This window comes from Mercenaria mercenaria, chromosome 1, assembly GCF_021730395.1.
Source record: "Mercenaria mercenaria strain notata chromosome 1, MADL_Memer_1, whole genome shotgun sequence".
In the NCBI taxonomy this organism is placed as follows: Eukaryota; Metazoa; Mollusca; class Bivalvia; order Venerida; family Veneridae; genus Mercenaria; species Mercenaria mercenaria.
Genome location: NC_069361.1, coordinates 92,166,940 through 92,184,516, shown reverse-complemented (window position 1 = coordinate 92,184,516; position 17,577 = coordinate 92,166,940). Strand labels below are relative to the sequence as shown.

General features: G+C 34.3%; 1 protein-coding gene across 18 annotated transcripts in view; it reads right to left on the bottom strand.

Annotated features, from left to right (window-relative positions):
• The window catches only part of LOC123564405 (muscle-specific protein 300 kDa-like), a 188,485-nt gene that overhangs the window by 23,306 nt on the left and 147,602 nt on the right, over positions 1 to 17,577 (bottom strand). For 16 of the 18 annotated variants that reach the window (XM_053517326.1, XM_053517374.1, XM_053517332.1 and 13 more), the window contains 16 exons: positions 16,708 to 16,914; positions 16,060 to 16,341; positions 15,616 to 15,828; positions 15,195 to 15,296; positions 14,243 to 14,266; positions 11,780 to 11,926; positions 7,585 to 7,755; positions 6,547 to 7,019; positions 6,133 to 6,295; positions 5,330 to 5,656; positions 4,544 to 4,876; positions 3,238 to 3,408; positions 2,669 to 2,830; positions 1,966 to 2,292; positions 1,060 to 1,692; positions 470 to 796 (listed from right to left, as the gene is read on the bottom strand). In XM_053517326.1, coding sequence (XP_053373301.1) covers positions 470 to 796; positions 1,060 to 1,692; positions 1,966 to 2,292; positions 2,669 to 2,830; positions 3,238 to 3,408; positions 4,544 to 4,876; positions 5,330 to 5,656; positions 6,133 to 6,295; positions 6,547 to 7,019; positions 7,585 to 7,755; positions 11,780 to 11,926; positions 14,243 to 14,266; positions 15,195 to 15,296; positions 15,616 to 15,828; positions 16,060 to 16,341; positions 16,708 to 16,914 — 4,062 coding nt within the window. Of the gene's footprint in view, positions 1 to 469; positions 797 to 1,059; positions 1,693 to 1,965; positions 2,293 to 2,668; positions 2,831 to 3,237; positions 3,409 to 4,543; positions 4,877 to 5,329; positions 5,657 to 6,132; positions 6,296 to 6,546; positions 7,020 to 7,584; positions 7,756 to 11,779; positions 11,927 to 12,584; positions 12,606 to 14,242; positions 14,267 to 15,194; positions 15,297 to 15,615; positions 15,829 to 16,059; positions 16,342 to 16,707; positions 16,915 to 17,577 lie in introns of all 18 variants that reach the window. The other 2 variants (XM_053517320.1, XM_053517349.1) reach the window with 2 other exon arrangements.

Sequence of the window (17,577 nt, the reverse complement as noted above, 5' to 3'; positions counted from 1 at the left end):
CACTGCAGGAAAGAAATGAAACGGAGGATTTTTTTTCAGCAAGAATGAAAAACTCTGCCTCGATATGGAGGTGTTATTTGGTAAGATTATTTAGTGTTTTTTTTTATCAGTCTTGTTTTGTTTCTGTTGGGTTTAACATCTAACAGGTCATATGGTGACTTTTCAGTCTTTCCTTGGTAGAGAAAAATCCCAGGTGCTACTCCCAGCATCAACTCATCATGCATGTGCAAAAACTTGGATAGAACCACCTGCCTTCTTTAAGCCAGCTGGATGACTTCCCAACATGAAAGAATTCTACATCCAAAGCCAGGTTTCATACCCACAGAAGTGAGAGGCCAGTGACTAACTAGTAAGTACCCTTTTTCTGTCTCAAGAGCTACTGAATTTCTAGAACAAAATTTTTACTCCATATAATTTGTGGATTTGCTTATTTGTTTTATAAAGATGCGAAATTTTAAAAATAATCTACCTTTGCTTTTTCAACAAGACTTTTGACTTTCTGTAATGAGGCAGTGTCAAAGTTGAAGACCTGAAGTCCCTCCTCTTTCTCCTGCAGCCATTCTCTCAACTTCTCTGACATGTCATTAAAGCTCTGCCATTGTTTGATGGTGGAATCTATGATAGCTTTTCTCTGATTGGCTCTCCTCACCACACTCTGCCACTGGTTAGCCAATAGAATAAGCTTTTGCTGGAATTCCTCCTTGTTTTCAATGTCACCTTCATTCATCATTGTCTGACCATCACTGATAATGGCATGGAGAATCTGCTGTCTGCTGTACATCTCAGCCTCAAATTTCTGAAAGAAGATATTTTAAGTTATGCAGAAAACATTTTCACACAAACAAGTTATTCATGCAGATGAAAGAAAACTAATGCCATTCTGAGAGATCAAACTGATTGTAATCACAGCACAATTTGTACGTCTAAGCCATTTCAATAGAAAAATACGTTTTCTGCTTTTTACAGATGACTTTCGCATACAACAGAACTCTTATTATACAAGACTTTTAAACATCTGTATGAAGTGTGCACTAAAAGGCATATTATTCATATTCCTACCTCACATTTCTTCTGTTGTGCTAGCAGGTCAATTAGATTTCCTGCAATCTCTGTGGAGAGGTCAGCCTCAGTTTGAGCCAAGAAGGTCATCCATGTATCACATTTAGACTGGAAGTCCTGTTGTACAAGGAGCATACCTTGTAGTGTTTTGCACCTTTCCTTGGTCTCTGCAAACAATTCATGCCATTTATGATTCAAATCCTGCAAATCAGCAGCAGCGGTCTCATTCAGTGCGAGCCTGTAACCAAGGTCATTCAGTGAATCAAGGTTAGCAGAATTGTCATTAAACTGAGCACAAAGTTCCTTGAGATGTTCTAAACGGTCACTAAGTACTTTTTCGTCTGCTGATCTGTTAGGGTCTTCCATACCGAGAATCCTCTGTGCCTGAGAAACAAAGGCTTTCACATTGTCAAAAGCTTCCTGGAATCGTCTCTGTTGAGACATATCTCCTTGGAGACCCTGAACATGTTTTGCAAGCTTCTGTCGCAATGTGAGCAGACGTTGCTCAAGTCCTGAGAGTTTTGAAGTGATGTTGACTATTGATGAAGGGTCCATGTTTTTGGTGACATCTTCACCCATTCTATATAAGTTGGCAAGTTGGGACTGGAAATGATCAAGTTCTCTCTGCAGTGTCTGGAAAAGAAAACCAAGTATTATAATGCTGTAAAAATACCTAACCAAGTAATAAAATATAATTGCTCATATTCTATTACAGCAGTTACATGAATGAAGTTATTTCATTAATTTTGTTAATTAAAAATTTTATGATTTCTTGGTATGAAAAGGTAAACACTATGATGTCATTTTTGGCATAAAGGTGCACGAAAAGTGACATAGAAAAAGTAATTTCAATGACTTGTCCAGTACACATGTTTGAATGTTTTACAAAATAACTTCTATTTATACCTGGCAGTTTTTCAGGTTTGCATCCCGTCTCGTCCTTGGTTCTTTCCCGTACAATAACTCATCACAAAGTTTTTCTTTGGCATCCAGCCAAACCTTTGCTGAATTATACTCATCCTCATAACTCAACCACTGCTGTAGACATGCACGGAACATTTCTGTCCTGGACCGCAATTCATTGAAGACTTCCTGCCATCTTCTCTGGGTGTCAGACTGAGTCTTCTTAATTTCCTGTCTGGTTGATGGTTCACATACTTGTGATAAACGGGTTGCAAGGCTGGAGAATTTCTCATAGCGAGAAACATGTCTTTCCATGTCTCCCATCAAGCCCTAAAAAATACAAACATTTCAGTATGATAGACTTGTTATGTAATGGGGTCTGACATCTTGTAGTTTCAGTGAAATAAATTCCAAAGAGAAGTGCATTCAAACGACATTAAAAGATGTTTGGCCCTTGAAATCTATGAAGATTCTATATAAATATGGATGAGATTTGAAACAAGTGACATTAACCACTCAGTCTACCACAACTCATGATAAGATAACAACAATATTTATCTTAAAACATTGTAACATAATTTATTTATAAAGTAACTTAGTAATTTATATATCTTACAGGATAAGACACAGAAGTATATGAAGGAAATAATTTTTTTTAACCATTTTAATAATATTTCAGAAGCAGTTTATTCTTCTGCTTTAATACCTCTAATTTTTCCACCTGTATTTTCAGTGTTGCTATGTCACCACCAACAAGATTGTAACGCTGTAGACAGTACTCAGTCTCTGCCAGTGTCTGGTTGACAACCTGTAACTCACCATGGAAACTGTCCCACTGCGCCAAAATATCCTCCAGTAACTTATGAACCTGAAAAGAGATCAAATATTTCAGTATCATGTAGTCTGAGGAGAACAGTAACTTTTTTATGAATAATGGTCATATGGACTTTCGCAATGACCAAGAATGCAAAAAAGCTGCATTTTTACTTTTGACTTTCACTGTTTCATTATTTCCATTTCTTCTGAAGCAAACGTTTTCCTTACTCTACAATAGAACCTCTCTTGAGATGAAAACTTCTGTGACTTCAGACAAGTTTCAAGTTTCAGGTACTACAGTTTGGAGACACCCTACTCTACAACAAAATGTTTACATGTGTATGCATCAGTTCTTGTTTTGAGTGTTTACATACTGCCAACTATGTTTGTCAAGAATCTTCATAAAAAAGCTTGGTGACAATAAGGTGCTATGGAATAATGTTGGTCTTCTTTATTTACCTGTTGGACATTTACATCCAGTTTTTTCTTTTGTTCATCAACGTTATTGAGACTGGTCTGTATACAATGTCTGACTTGTGGGGAGTCCTCACTCAACTGTACCAATACCTCACCATGCTCCTTGATCTGGTTCATCTCTATTTGTTTTGCTTTCAGTGTCGTCTGCAATACCTGAATATTGAAAATGTCAAGAAACTACTTGTAATACTTTCTTAGGTCAGGAAGGAAATCAGAAGCAATTGATACAACAGGGCCAAAGTTGCTCACCTGACCTTGTCTATTACACCTTGAATACACATATCACACACTGAATCTTGAATGGTACTATCTGTGTTCAGCATACAAAAACTTAAAACAGGTCAAGTGCCCCATATGAATAAATATGAGGGAGGACCTTAAAATGATTCTACAAACTAAGTTTAATAGAAATCCATCAATCTGTTCATTGGAAGAAGTTGTTTGAAGATTTTTTTCTATTTTTAGCTCTAGTGACCCTTAAAAGAAGTCAAGTGCCGCCATTTGAACAAAATTAAGAGAGGACCTTACAATGATGCTACAGACCAAGTTTGATGAAAATCCATCAGGTGGTTTGTGAGGAGGTCTTTTAAAGTTATTTCTATTTTTAGCTCTAGAGGCCCCTTAAAAGAGCCATCAATCTGTTCATTAGAAGAAGTTGTTTGAAGATTTTTTCTATTTCAGGCTCTAGTGAACCTTAAATGAAGTCAAGTGACCCCATTGAAAAATTTGAGAGGGGAACCTTACAATAATGCCACAGACCAATTTTGATGAACGTCCATCAACTGGTTCATGAGAAGAAGTGGTTTAAAGTATTTTTATTTTTAGCTCTAGCACCCCCTAAAAGGGACTAAGTACCCCCATTTAAAATAACTTTAGAGGAGACCTTATCAGGTGATGACTAAAAGCACCAAGTGTTTGTTAGTAATTCTAGATGTAACTAGTCTCAGAGAGACAGCATGATAAACTAGAGTGACAACAAGAGCACCGTCCTTCGGTGCTAGCTCATCTTTGAATTAGAGTTCATGTTCAAGCTAAAAAAAAGGCATATCGATGCAAAAGCATATACTTAAAGTTATCTGTGATGCTAACAGTGTCCACTAGATGTGTAGAAAAATGATTGATTAATAATGGAACATCTTTGATATTTCAGATGCAGTTACAGTAACATGCTTATTTTCATTCATCACAATGCATCCAAGGGTTCTACTCTTGCCTTTTTACTTTTTTTTTTTAATGTAAGTAAGTTTTTCAAAACACCGATATTGTCAGATTACTAAACAGTACATACCTTGACATCTTTGAGTGTCTGCCGCACACTGACTTCATGACCTATCAGGCGATATTTCTTCAATTTATCTTCTTGTTCATGGAACCAGGCAATAAAACGAGCGACAGCTTTTTCAAACTCATCCCATTTGTTGTGAATGGCCTCAAGGGATTTTAATCGATCAGATACATGTTTGCTAACGTCTTTCCACCGACCATTTAGCATGCCTAGTCGTTCTGAAAACTCATTTCTTTCAGCTGGTGGTGGACCTTCAAATTCATCCTTTGGTTGTAAGACATCTTGGTTGACAAAATCAACAGTAAGTTGTTTACTGGACAGATCTATCTTGTAGGACTGTAAGGGAATAAAGCAAGTTTAATACACACATTTCACCAAACAATTATACTGATACAATTAATTTTATATTCACTATTCACAAAATCATGCCATTCTTTCTTCAAAGTCAAGGAATGAAATGGTACAGTTTTCCAACATGACTAGGATACAGAGTTATAACTATTATTAAGTATGTATAGTGTAAATTCAATTACTAATCAATTAACCTTTCCTTGCTAAATTTCTATAATGAACTTGTCCATCTTCCATTTTGGACAGTACCATCAACTGTTAAAAGGGGTGCTTACCAAAAAGATACTGATCATGATCTACACTGGTCGCAAAGGCAGAATCAATTGTGTCCAGCATGGTAAGGGTTAAGGTCAGCATCCAAATCCCTAATTTATGAAAGCTTTATAAAACAGTTCAAATGTGTGTGACGGTTCAAATTATTTTGAACTGAAATCTCACCTTGTATTTCTTGAGAAGTACTTCCATATCTGCCAGGTTCTTCAGCGGTTTGTTCTTCTCTTCCTGTAAGGTCTCCTCAATCTCTGTAAGCCAAGCATTGAGTTCTCCGAGAGCCTGTCTCGATGGCATCAGATCCATCTGTGCCTGGTGCAGGTACTCCTCACTGTTGTTGATATCATGCTCTAGGTGAGCCCATTCATGTTCTAGATATCTCATTCTCTCCTCCAGGTCGGAAGTCTGGTATACCTGACTCTGTTGCAACTGGTTGCCAATGGAGAGTACCTTCTCCTTTAAGGGAAGTTGGTTTTCTACCTCCTTGCGGAATTCCTGTACAAAAATAAAAATTAAAACATACTGAGCCATTTCATTTTGGCTTATATATCTGAAAAAGAAAAAGAAACTTGAAAAAGAAATAGAAATCATTCATAAAGAATGTACATGTAGTTACATATGTACAAGATAAACTAACACATTTGTAACTCTGGGATGTGTATAAAACTCATTAAGAATCGTAAAAAGTCTTACAAATATGCTCACTGTTTAGGGAATTTTAAAGATAACCATGTGTTCATGCATCATAGATGTGTTCATGCATCATAGATGTAATTTTGAAAATTTGAATATATTAAGAAATCAGTACTGTAGCAAAACATACATTCTGAAGGAAAGCTACAACTGTGCCCTGCTTGTAATGGAGCTTTACACTATAATCAACTGCATTATTTCTTTACATGAAAGGAAGTTACTTTGATCAGATGCACTATAGAAAGTACATGGCAGATGAAGAAGCTGTAAAAACGTACCAATATTTTATCTATTTTTCCTCTGACAGTAGCAATACTCTTTAGGTCACTGGAGGAAAGCTGTTTAATTCCATTAAGTTTTGATCTAGCGGCAGTAAGCCAAGATTTAAGTATAGCTGCCTCTGCTTCAAATACATGTAACTGTTCACCCAGGGACTGAGATCTAAAATGATAAAAGGATATGAATTTAAAAACAGTTAAAGTAGAATCAAAGCATTTGATAAATAGAAATTAATATTCCATTTCATTTACCATCTTAAATTGAAATCTGTATCTACAAAGCAATTCAAAGTTTCTCAACTGAAATATGAAATGAAATTAGGCAGAAAAATAAAGTTTTGATTACAATATTCTTTAAGGATATTCAGAAATAGAAAATATTTAAGTAAGGAAATACATAACATTATTATTCACCTTTTCAATTCATGTGACAATTCTGTATTCAAATCCACCCATTTTTCAGCAACGTCTGTGACTAACATTTCTAATGCTGGACAATTAACACTATGCAAGAGTTGTTTCCCTTTATCAACCACCTGGAATACTGCTGGTTTTTCTTCACCTAATTCCCTCTGTAATCTCTGATAAGTTGTTATTTTATTCTGAATTGTTTGTAAAGTGTCCTCATTTGCTATTGGTTTAGGTATCTGAGTTTCAATGTCATGTAAGAAGCGCTGCAATTGGTTGAATTTTTCCTCCATCTCCGCCCACTGTCGGGTGAGACGATCAAGACGTTGCCCATGGAGACTGGCCTTGTCTTGAAGGACGTACGTGAGGTTACTGAGTCTTGTATGCTGTGGAAGATGTTTCTGTTTAGTTGCCTTGTCACACTGAGCAACAAGAGAATCTAACATGGCACGGTGAACTTCAAGGTCACTGAAGAAATCCTGAAATTTAACAAAAGTGAATAAGAATGCAGGCATATACATTGAAAGAAACCTAGATCATACTCATCAAAAATACAGTCACTTAAGTACATAAAATAGGAAGTCATGTATATATGGGGGATGTGTTCTACATCATGGAAGATGAGGTATTGAAAGTAACTATTTTAGCTACAATTTGAAGTAAAATTAAGTTTAAGCACACCTTACTCAAAAAAAAAAGCCAAATCTTCCATGCCGAAAGGTTATGGTAGAGTGTAGTGACCAATTTTTAGAGCAGCTATTGTTTTCTTAGCAAAAAATTGCATCTCGAGTAAATATAGTCAATATACAACATTGTTATATTGTGCTTTTTGCCTGAAAACAGTTAACTCTTATAATCTATGCTTGTTTAATGTTCAGAAATATTTACATAAATAACTGACTTATTTTTGTCACAGTTTGTTGTTGTCAGGTGATCCTAACTTCAGACATATAAAATTTATAATACCTGGGTAAACTGCAAGATGAAAAAGTGTGCCTATTAAAATATAATATTTGTCAACTTTTATTTAAAGATAAATCTTACTTTATGAGCAATGAGTTGTTGTTTAAGATGATCTAGATCTCTGGCGGAGATTTGTTCTGTCTTCAATTTCTCGTCTGCTGTTTCCAGGAAGTCAGCATAGTCCTGTAGAAGCTTTTCATACTGCTCCTGGACTGACACAGATTCTTGTAAAGTTGCTTTCTTCTCCATTACCTGAGATGCAAATGCACTCCAATAATAATCAATACATAATATATAGCAAAAAAATCAACAAAGATATTTATGCAATAGAAAAAGTCATGTTTCTAAAACACAGCCTTCTCAAACTGCAATCTTACAACAGTGTACATGATAGATATAAAAGATACATAGCCAAAGTAAACACATTAACAACAAGGATGAAACAAATAAACAAGGGAATATAGTGGGCCACCGCCTTGAAACAGTCAGTGGCAAAAACGCCACTGTGGAGTATAAACCTGTTTATGGTGCATCTCACCTCACTTTTAATACCTGCCATGTTCCAAGGTCACAGTAACATAACAAGTCATTGACAAGCTAAAAATGTTTAAATTTCCAAATAAATATTCAAATGATGAAGGGTTATGATTTTTTAAAGCTATTCAAAACAGAGTGAGAAAGTATTCTATTCATGAAATTATGGAGAAAAAAATGTGGTTGCTCCAGCAAAAAAACAGCCGACAGACTGTCGGCGACAGTTATATTCAAGTTCAATTCTTCTTATTGCAAGACATTATACAGGTATATGCTAATGCGGTTAAACATGTATTAAGTATCCAGCCAGTGCAGCAGCATAATCTAGCTCCTTAAGACAAGTTGAAATTAGAACAAAATGTCAAAATTTTGAAAGTTAGCTCAGTAGCTGCTTAAAGCAAGTGGCTGTTCAATACAGGTGACCACTACGGCAGGTGTAACTGTATACTGAAACAGCCTATCCTGTCTATATGCACTTTCTGAAGTGCAACATTTATTACTCTGCACTGCAGACATGTTAGGTAGTGTTTTTATCTTTAAAAAGGAGACAAATTATTGACTATATAGCAGGTAAACAATGTTGTTATTGTATATATTTACCTTCACACTGAGTTTTCTTTTTAATCTATTGATAAAAATTCCAGAAATGTTTCTTTTTCCCAAACTGAATCATCAAACACAACTGCATCTTTTTTTAAATGTAACATTTGTTTTTGATCAGACACTGTTATTGTAATCTTATAATCTATTTGCAATCCAATTTATTCTAAATTCAAACACACTATTTTAAGTCCAGTATAAATACATGTATGGGTTACCTTAAAATTAGAGTAATTTGTTAAGTTCACAGAGAAAACCAATAATTTATTGAACACCGGTATTTACTATGATTATACAGATGACAGTAGTAAATACCTTTCATAGATAACGAGTTACAAGTCAATTATCTACTTATTATAAATATCAAGAGCAGATAATTTTCTAAATTTGATACAGAATACTCTTTGTACAATTTTAGAATGAACTGATTTATAGTCAAAAAGCGTAAATTGTTGTTTTTCAGTGAATGACTTTCTGAGCATAGAAAATGAATACAGTATAACCTCTATTAATGGCACCTATGATACAGTATAACCTCTATTAATGGCACCTATGAGACAGTATAACCTCTATTAATGGCACCTATGATAAAGTATAACCTCTATTAATGGCACCTATGATAAAGTATAACCTCTATTAATGGCACCTATGAGACAGCATAACCTCTATTAATGGCACCTAAGAGACTGTATAACCTCTATTAATGGCACCTATGATACAGCATAACCTCTATTAATGGCACCTATGATACAGTATAACCTCTATAAATGGCACCTATGAGACTGTATAACCTCTATTAATGGCACCTATGATACAGCATAACCTCTATTAATGGCACCTATGATACAGCATAACCTCTATTAATGGCACCTATGAGACAGTATTTACACTTATTAATGGAACCTATTGCAAACAGCTAAGTGTCTATAATATTGGCACTATGAATACAGTATAACCTCTATTAATGGCACCTATGAGACAGTATAACCTCTATTAATGGCACCTATGATAAAGTATAACCTCTATTAATGGCACCTATGATACAGTATAACCTCTATTAATGGCACCTATGAACAGCATAACCTCTATTAATGGCACCCATGAGACAGTAACCTCTATAATGGCACTATGATAGTATAACCTCTATTAATGGCACCTATGAGACAGTATAACCTCTATAATGGCACCTATGAGACTGTATAACCTCTATTAATGGCACCTATGAGACTGTATAACCTCTATTAATGGCACCTATGAGACTGTATAACCTCTATTAATGGCACCTATGAGACTGTATAACCTCTATTAATGGCACCTATGAGACTGTATAACCTCTATTAATGGCACCTATGATACAGCATAACCTCTATTAATGGCACCTATGATACAGTATAACCTCTATAAATGGCACCTATGATACAGTATAACCTCTATTAATGGCACCTATGATACAGTATAACCTCTATAAATGGCACCTATGAGACAGTATAACCTCTATTAATGGCACCTATGAGACAGTATAACCTCTATAAATGGCACCTATGAGACAGTATAACCTCTATTAATGGCACCTATGATACAGCATAACCTCTATTAATGGCACCTATGATACAGTATAACCTCTATAAATGGCACCTATGATACAGTATAACCTCTATTAATGGCACCTATGATACAGTATAACCTCTATTAATGGCACCTATGAGACAGTATAACCTCTATTAATGGCACCTATGAGACAGTATAACCTCTATTAATGGCACCTATGAGACTGTATAACCTCTATAATGGCACCTATGAACAGTATAACCTCTATTAATGGCACCTATGAGACAGTATAACCTCTATTAAATGGCACCTATGAACAGTATAACTCTATTAAATGGCACCAATGATAAAGTATAACCTCTATTAATGGCACCTATGAGACATGTATAACCTCTATAAATGGCACCTATGAGACAGTATAACCTCTATTAATGGCACCTATGAGACTGTATAACCTCTATTAATGGCACCTATGATACAGTATAACCTCTATTAATGGCACCTATGAGACGTATAACCTCTATTAATGGCACCTATGAGACAGTATAACCTCTATATAATGGCACCTATGAGACAGTATAACCTCTATTAATGGCACTATGAACAGTATAACCTCTATTAATGGCACCTATGATACAGTATAACCTCTATTAATGGCACCTATGAGACGTATAACCTCTATAATGGCACCTATGAGACAGTATAACCTCTATATAATGGCACCTATGATAAATATAACCTCTATTAATGGCACCTATGAGACAGTATAACCTCTATTAATGACACCTATGAAAAGTATAACCTCTATAAATGGCACCTATGAACAGTTTAACCTCTATTAATGGCACCTATGAGACAGTATAACCTCTATTAATGGCACCTATGATAAAGTATAACCTCTATTTATGGCACCTATGAGACAGTTTAACCTCTATTAATGGCACCTATGAGACAGTATAACCTCTATTAATGGCACCAATGATAAAGTATAACCTCTATTTATGGCACCTATGAGACAGTTTAACCTCTATTAATGGCACCTATGAGACAGTATAACCTCTATTAATGGCACCTATGAGACAGCATAACCTCTATTAATGGCACCTAAGAGACTGTATAACCTCTATTAATGGCACCTATGATACAGTATAACCTCTATTAATGGCACCTATGAGACAGTATAACCTCTATAAATGGCACCTATGAGACAGTATAACCTCTATTAATGGCACCTATGAGAAGAAAACACTTTTTCTTCCCATTAGAAAGAACCCTCTGTAAATTAATCTCTCCACAACAACAACCTCTGTACAACAAATATATTTTAGTCTTCCCAACAGTGTTTGATTTTGAGAGGTGTGCACTGTACTTGTTTTGTTCCTGTGGTTTACATTGAAAGATATGTTAACTTTATCATTCATGGGGCTGAGTGAAATACAACAATTTTTGTCAAATTATTGATTTGCAAAATATATTGAAGAAACATAACTTTCTCAAAGTCCCTGATCAAACTACAATATAAAAAGCTATTCTATTGGATTTATAAAAACAGCAGCGAAAGCTGACCTTTCTTACGGAATAATGTAAAATTAACCTTTCTTTGGAGATCCATAAAGTTGGACTGTAAAGATTCCATTTCATAAGGGGAGATAATCTCTGGGTCCATGGAGGACAACTCTGACTGACGTTTCTTGACACCCTCCAGTTGTGTCTCACATTTCTTCATCTGACCCTCAATTTTCTGTAACAATTGATTCAACAATGAATATAAAGTTTTTACTGATGAGAAAAGTTTTATTAACGAGCATTCAGGAAAATTAAATTATCAGGAGTGACAGAAAATTAGATAAAGTGCAATATATCATATGCAGTTAAAACATTTTACGGAATTCTGAAAAGACATGCTATATGTAATCATGCTAGTCCTCTTTCATTTACTTAAAGAATTATTTGTACAAGACGTTTTCAGTGAGCTGTATTTATCTTTTATCTCTCACTATATATTTTATTATACTGTAATGAGTAATTAGATCAGGGATCATGCATTATAGAAACAATGAAAATCAAAGAAAACAGGATTTTTTTTCATGCATTATTATCACCTTGAAGAGAAAAAGGTCGGAAAACATGCAAAAAGAGATATAAGATTTTCAAGTTCACTCAGAAAAAAAATCAGTCTGGAAGAAATACATCTTAAATTTCATGCAACTATTATATTTCTACGTAAATATATCTTCTTTTTTCTTAAATATTTTATATGTGAATTACAAAGGTTAAAAAGTCAATGTCCATTTTATTCTTTCACCTTAAGGATTAACAAGGGTTTATTTTCACACAACAAAAAAAGATACATTTGGCCTTGAAGAACCATACAAAGGCCATGCAAACCAAAATGTTACCTGCTCATAGCCAATAGCATCCTATATAAGAAGCCAAGCACACAATGTTACACAACACGTAACATATATAACAAAAATAGTCCCTACTCCTTGTGAAGGTCAGTAAGTATACAGACAATAAAAGTCAGGTAAAATAGATATACTGTTACATGTATACTGATCTTCATTATAAGTGTCACTCATTTATTACATAATGATGACAAAAAACTTTTTAACTATGTTTTCTTAGTGTAATTCAAATACTCACTAAAATGTTCCTTTTTTCATGTTATTCCATTTTTATAAATTGATTGTATTAATTCCAAATGTTTGTACTTTTTTCATAACATAATACTAAATGCTGAAAATATTTTTTGCAAATATTTTGAAATGACTGTATATCCGTCTGCATTCCTTTTGAAAAATAAACTGGAATACTTCAACAAAACTCAAATAAAAATATCTGAATTCTTATCCAAGTGCTTATCTCCGTACAATCAGAAATAAATTGATTTTTACTATTTGATTCATACCATAAACACAAAAATAAATAATGCATTACTCTATGGGAAATTTTCTATAAATCTTTCAAGATTTGTTTGACGTTGCAAATAAAGAAAGCCCTGAATAATACATACATACACAATGATGCCACAAATAAGGCATACCTTTCTCAATCAATGATAATTGGAAATAAATTAATATCATTGCCTTCGACAACTTTGACCTTCACAAAATGTAAATCATTGGTTCCCAGACATTTTATGCCAGATAAACATATTTCATTGACTGGACAACTTTTCTAACCTTGGTTCAGGTAAGTTTCAATTGCTGGAGAGGCAAAATTAGTTTTACTATAACATTTTACAACAAACTATTATTACAGGATGAACAGATATTTTGACGCAGGTAATAATTTCAAAATATTTTTTTTCTCTGCACTCTCTTTGCCAAAAGAACCTTTTTTTTTTGTAAAATGCAGAAAACTTGTTTTCAGTTAAACAGCAAACAAACAAAAATAAAATCCACATTTAGCTTAAGCAGTTTCCTTGCAGAGACCAAACAATGCAACATTTTGGTCAATAAGCCACATTTAACATTTTTAACATAAGAAGCAACAATACAGAAAGGTCTCCTTCAACAAAAGTCAACAGTAATCTGAATAAAGTGCACATCAAGGTAATGGTGTCTAGGTCTATCTATATAACAAAATCACTTCTAAATATAGAAAATCAGGAGTGGCAGCCATTGTTGGCAGCCATGTTGAGCTAAAGAATAACAAAATCAACAAGAAAGTCTATATAGTTTAGCTCTACTTCGAAAAATCTACTCTAATTGCCTTACATAGTAAGATTTTTTACCTCCTGTAAAGTTAGATAATCAAATACATATATTACTTGTCTAAAGAGACATATAAATATTTTAGAGAATATAAAAGTGCAAAGAAATAAACTGAAATGTAACTATTATAATTTTTTAAGAGCACACCTTTCAATCTTGTGATTCTTTAAAAAAAATTCTTGCTGTATAATAGTTCTATTTTTACTTATTTTGGACAGTTTGTGTGAGGTACATATAGAGTAATAAACTGACAATAACTTGTCAATCTGCTACATAAAACAAAGCAATGATCACATGTGATTATATTTTTGTATAAACACTGCAGCAATGTCACTTACCGGCAAACTTAGCTTCGAATACAACTATAGTATAAAAACTAGTTTCAAATAGTGCATGGAATATGCATTTATAAGTATTAGATATCTCAAAAAGGCAATCCTGTCAACTGATAAAAAATGCTTCTTAAAAACTCAAATGCAGTAGATATGCTCAGCTACATCATCTATTCAAGATTAATATCTGGTACCGGCTAAACTTTGAAGAGAACTGTTTGAAATTCAACGTTAAAACTGTAAATTTCCACTTCAGAAATCAATTTATATGAAAACATGCAATTTTCGGCACTAAGCTGAATAAACTATGTAAACAGTTCAAAACAGACCTATTTTATTATATACTCAGACTTTATATAAAATTGCTTGTTCAAAACATATTCCACTGGGAGATAAGACTCACAAACTTGGTGGCTTCATTACCCTTAGTTTAGTTAAAAATATTAGTGTGTTTTTATCATTAGTATCCGCTGACCTCACAACAAATGTGTGCCTGGTAGGTATAGAAGCTGATGTGACACTGATCACTTAAATCACTAAGGATTAATAAACACAATCTACATTTTCTTTAGGGATTTACAGAAAAATCTTGTTCATGCCTTCGATTGATCATGTTCTGTTTAGATTAAACAAACGTAGTGCAGTAACAAAATTTGTGTGCAGTCTAAAAATGAAACACAGCTGAGTGTTAACAATCTCCATAGACGTTCTATATCAGCTTCTGACATTGTCTTTCCATTTAGATAAGCTATACATTAAATATAGTTGTGCTTGTATGTAAGATTATATGTGTAGCATATATAGAATCCTATCTTATGCCAGAAAAAAACCCAGACAAAAGCAACTATACCAAGCTGGTATAAGAAGTGCACCAAGATATCCTAAAATGCCTTATGTATTTATAGAATGAACAAGATATATTATAATAGTATAGTTCTGGGTTCCACACAGTACATACCTGCATTTTATCCATCTGCTGACTGATGGGTGCACTCAGTGTTGGGCTGGCCATCATGTCACGGGTCTCAAGCATCTTGGTTTCTAGATTCTGTACCTCATCCTGAAGAAACAGATAAACACGGTTTCTTAAATGTCAAGTGTTACTTCTACAGTATCACTAAAGATATTTTTCCTGGAAGTCATTTCATGTAAAGCCTATTTTAGTTCCATATTCGTACATATGAATAACCTGTCTTTGTATGAATATCAAAAATGTACGTACATTTCATTCCAGTTCATTTACTAATATGTAAAATAAATAAACACGTAAAGTTGTATCCTTGCTCATGAAAGGAAGAATATTTTTCTTGTTCTGGTATGTTTATTCTCTTTGTTGGAGTTTATTTTTCATTCATCAAAAAAGCTATTTTGTTACCTACCTTATAAGACTTGTAGTTTCTATCTACAGCTCTCAGTTTATCTCCCTGCTCCCTGGCCTGTGACTCAAGGGTTTGAACTCTGTTGTTTAGGTTGGCCAGACTCTGTCTGATCAGGTCATGACTGTCAGCATTGGTAACAGCTAGAAGTTCCTGTGCTGCACGACCCATGGAGTGAATCTCACCTTGCAGGGAGCGAATCTCTCTCTGTATGTCCTAAATGTATATAGGTCACAGACTTAAGATAGAGAAATGTCAAGATTTAAAGTTAAGATTTAAGCTACATCACACAGAATACTTTATAATCGTAAGATTTTTCATTTTTGTCTAGTCATAAGAGACCAGGTGTCTTGTATGCTGCCTTTTAAAATGTTTTCTTCTGTCTACTAAATAAGATACAGCAGATACAGAATTTCTTAAAATAATACATCAAAATTATGAATTTACCTCATTTTCCTTGACCTTTTCCTCAGAGTTCATTGTAGAGTCTGGAGCAAAGAGCTTTTGCTCAGCAAGATCCAGCCAGCTGGACACCTTGTGTAAGGCATCTTGGTACCGCTGCTGGAATTCAAGCACCTTCTCCAGACGTATCTGTTTGTCATCAACCTGTACCTGTAACTGTTTCCAGAGGTCATTCAGTGCACCTAGGTGCCGTCTAACATCAGTGAGTTTGGGTGACCCATCAGTTCCATAGCTACGACGACCATACTTCTTTGGTCCAATCAGGTCCTGCAATAAGGTTTCAAAAGACTTTAACATGGACAAGTTACAAAAGTTAAAAATTTACTGTTAATAAAACTCAAGTGATAGATAGACACTTTTTCTTATATTTATTTGCAATACTTATCTAAAAGATTAACTTACTAATACACGTAAATTCAGGCATATAAGAATTATGATAATGCCTTAATATTGAAAATAGATCGGTTATCCATATGCAAGATAGAGCTTTTCATGTACTGTCAAGACTATGTTTAAACTCACATTCCAAATACCATTACACCTTGTTATGTAAGCAATAGGTACATATAAAGTTATCCCTAGCTAGGTATGCAATACATACACAAACTTATATACAGTATAAAACAAACTTACATCTGTCTTTCTAATTAGATCGTCAAGATTTTCTCTTTTCTCTTCTAGCTCTCTAGACAGGGCCTCCCAACGAGGTTGAAGGGCCTCCTCACTCAAGGGAGTAAATGCAGTTGTGTCCCTTGTTGGTCGTTGAGGTTCCCATGCCTTCATCTCTGTACTCAACTGGTGCACCAAATTCCTATGCTGGAACAGGTCAGTTTGCAGTTGCTGAAAAACAAAATATTAACAATAACTTTATAGACAAAATGTTCAATTGCTTTTTAACTATTTGTCTTTTGAAAAGGATGATAGCTCAATGTTCGGAAGAATTTCATTCCAAGATGTAAAAAACTTAATACAATGTATTGAACCATACAAACAAGAGGGCCAAGATGGCCCTAGGTCGCTCACCTGAGAAACACACCATAATACACCATAACAGTGTAAAACACAGATCTAGTGATTGCATGGAAAAAAATATTCTGACCAAGTATCATAAAAATTGGAGCAAACACAAGTATTTCTTTTATTTGACCTAGTGACCTAGTTTTTGACCCCAGATGACCCATATTCAACCTTGACCTAGATTTCATCAAGGAAATCATTCTGACCAAATTTCATAAAGATCAACTGAAAAATACAGCCTCTTTTGCATACACAAGGTTTTTCTTTGATTTGACCTAGTGACTTAGTTTTTGACCACAGATGACCAATAACCAAACTCTACCTAGATTTATCAAGGCAATATTCTGACCAAATTTCATAAAGATCAACTGAAAAATACAGCCTCTATTGCATACACATGGTTTTTCTTTGATTTGACCTAGTGACCTAATTTTTGATCCAAGATGACCCATATTCAAACTTGACCAAGATTTTATCAAGGCAATC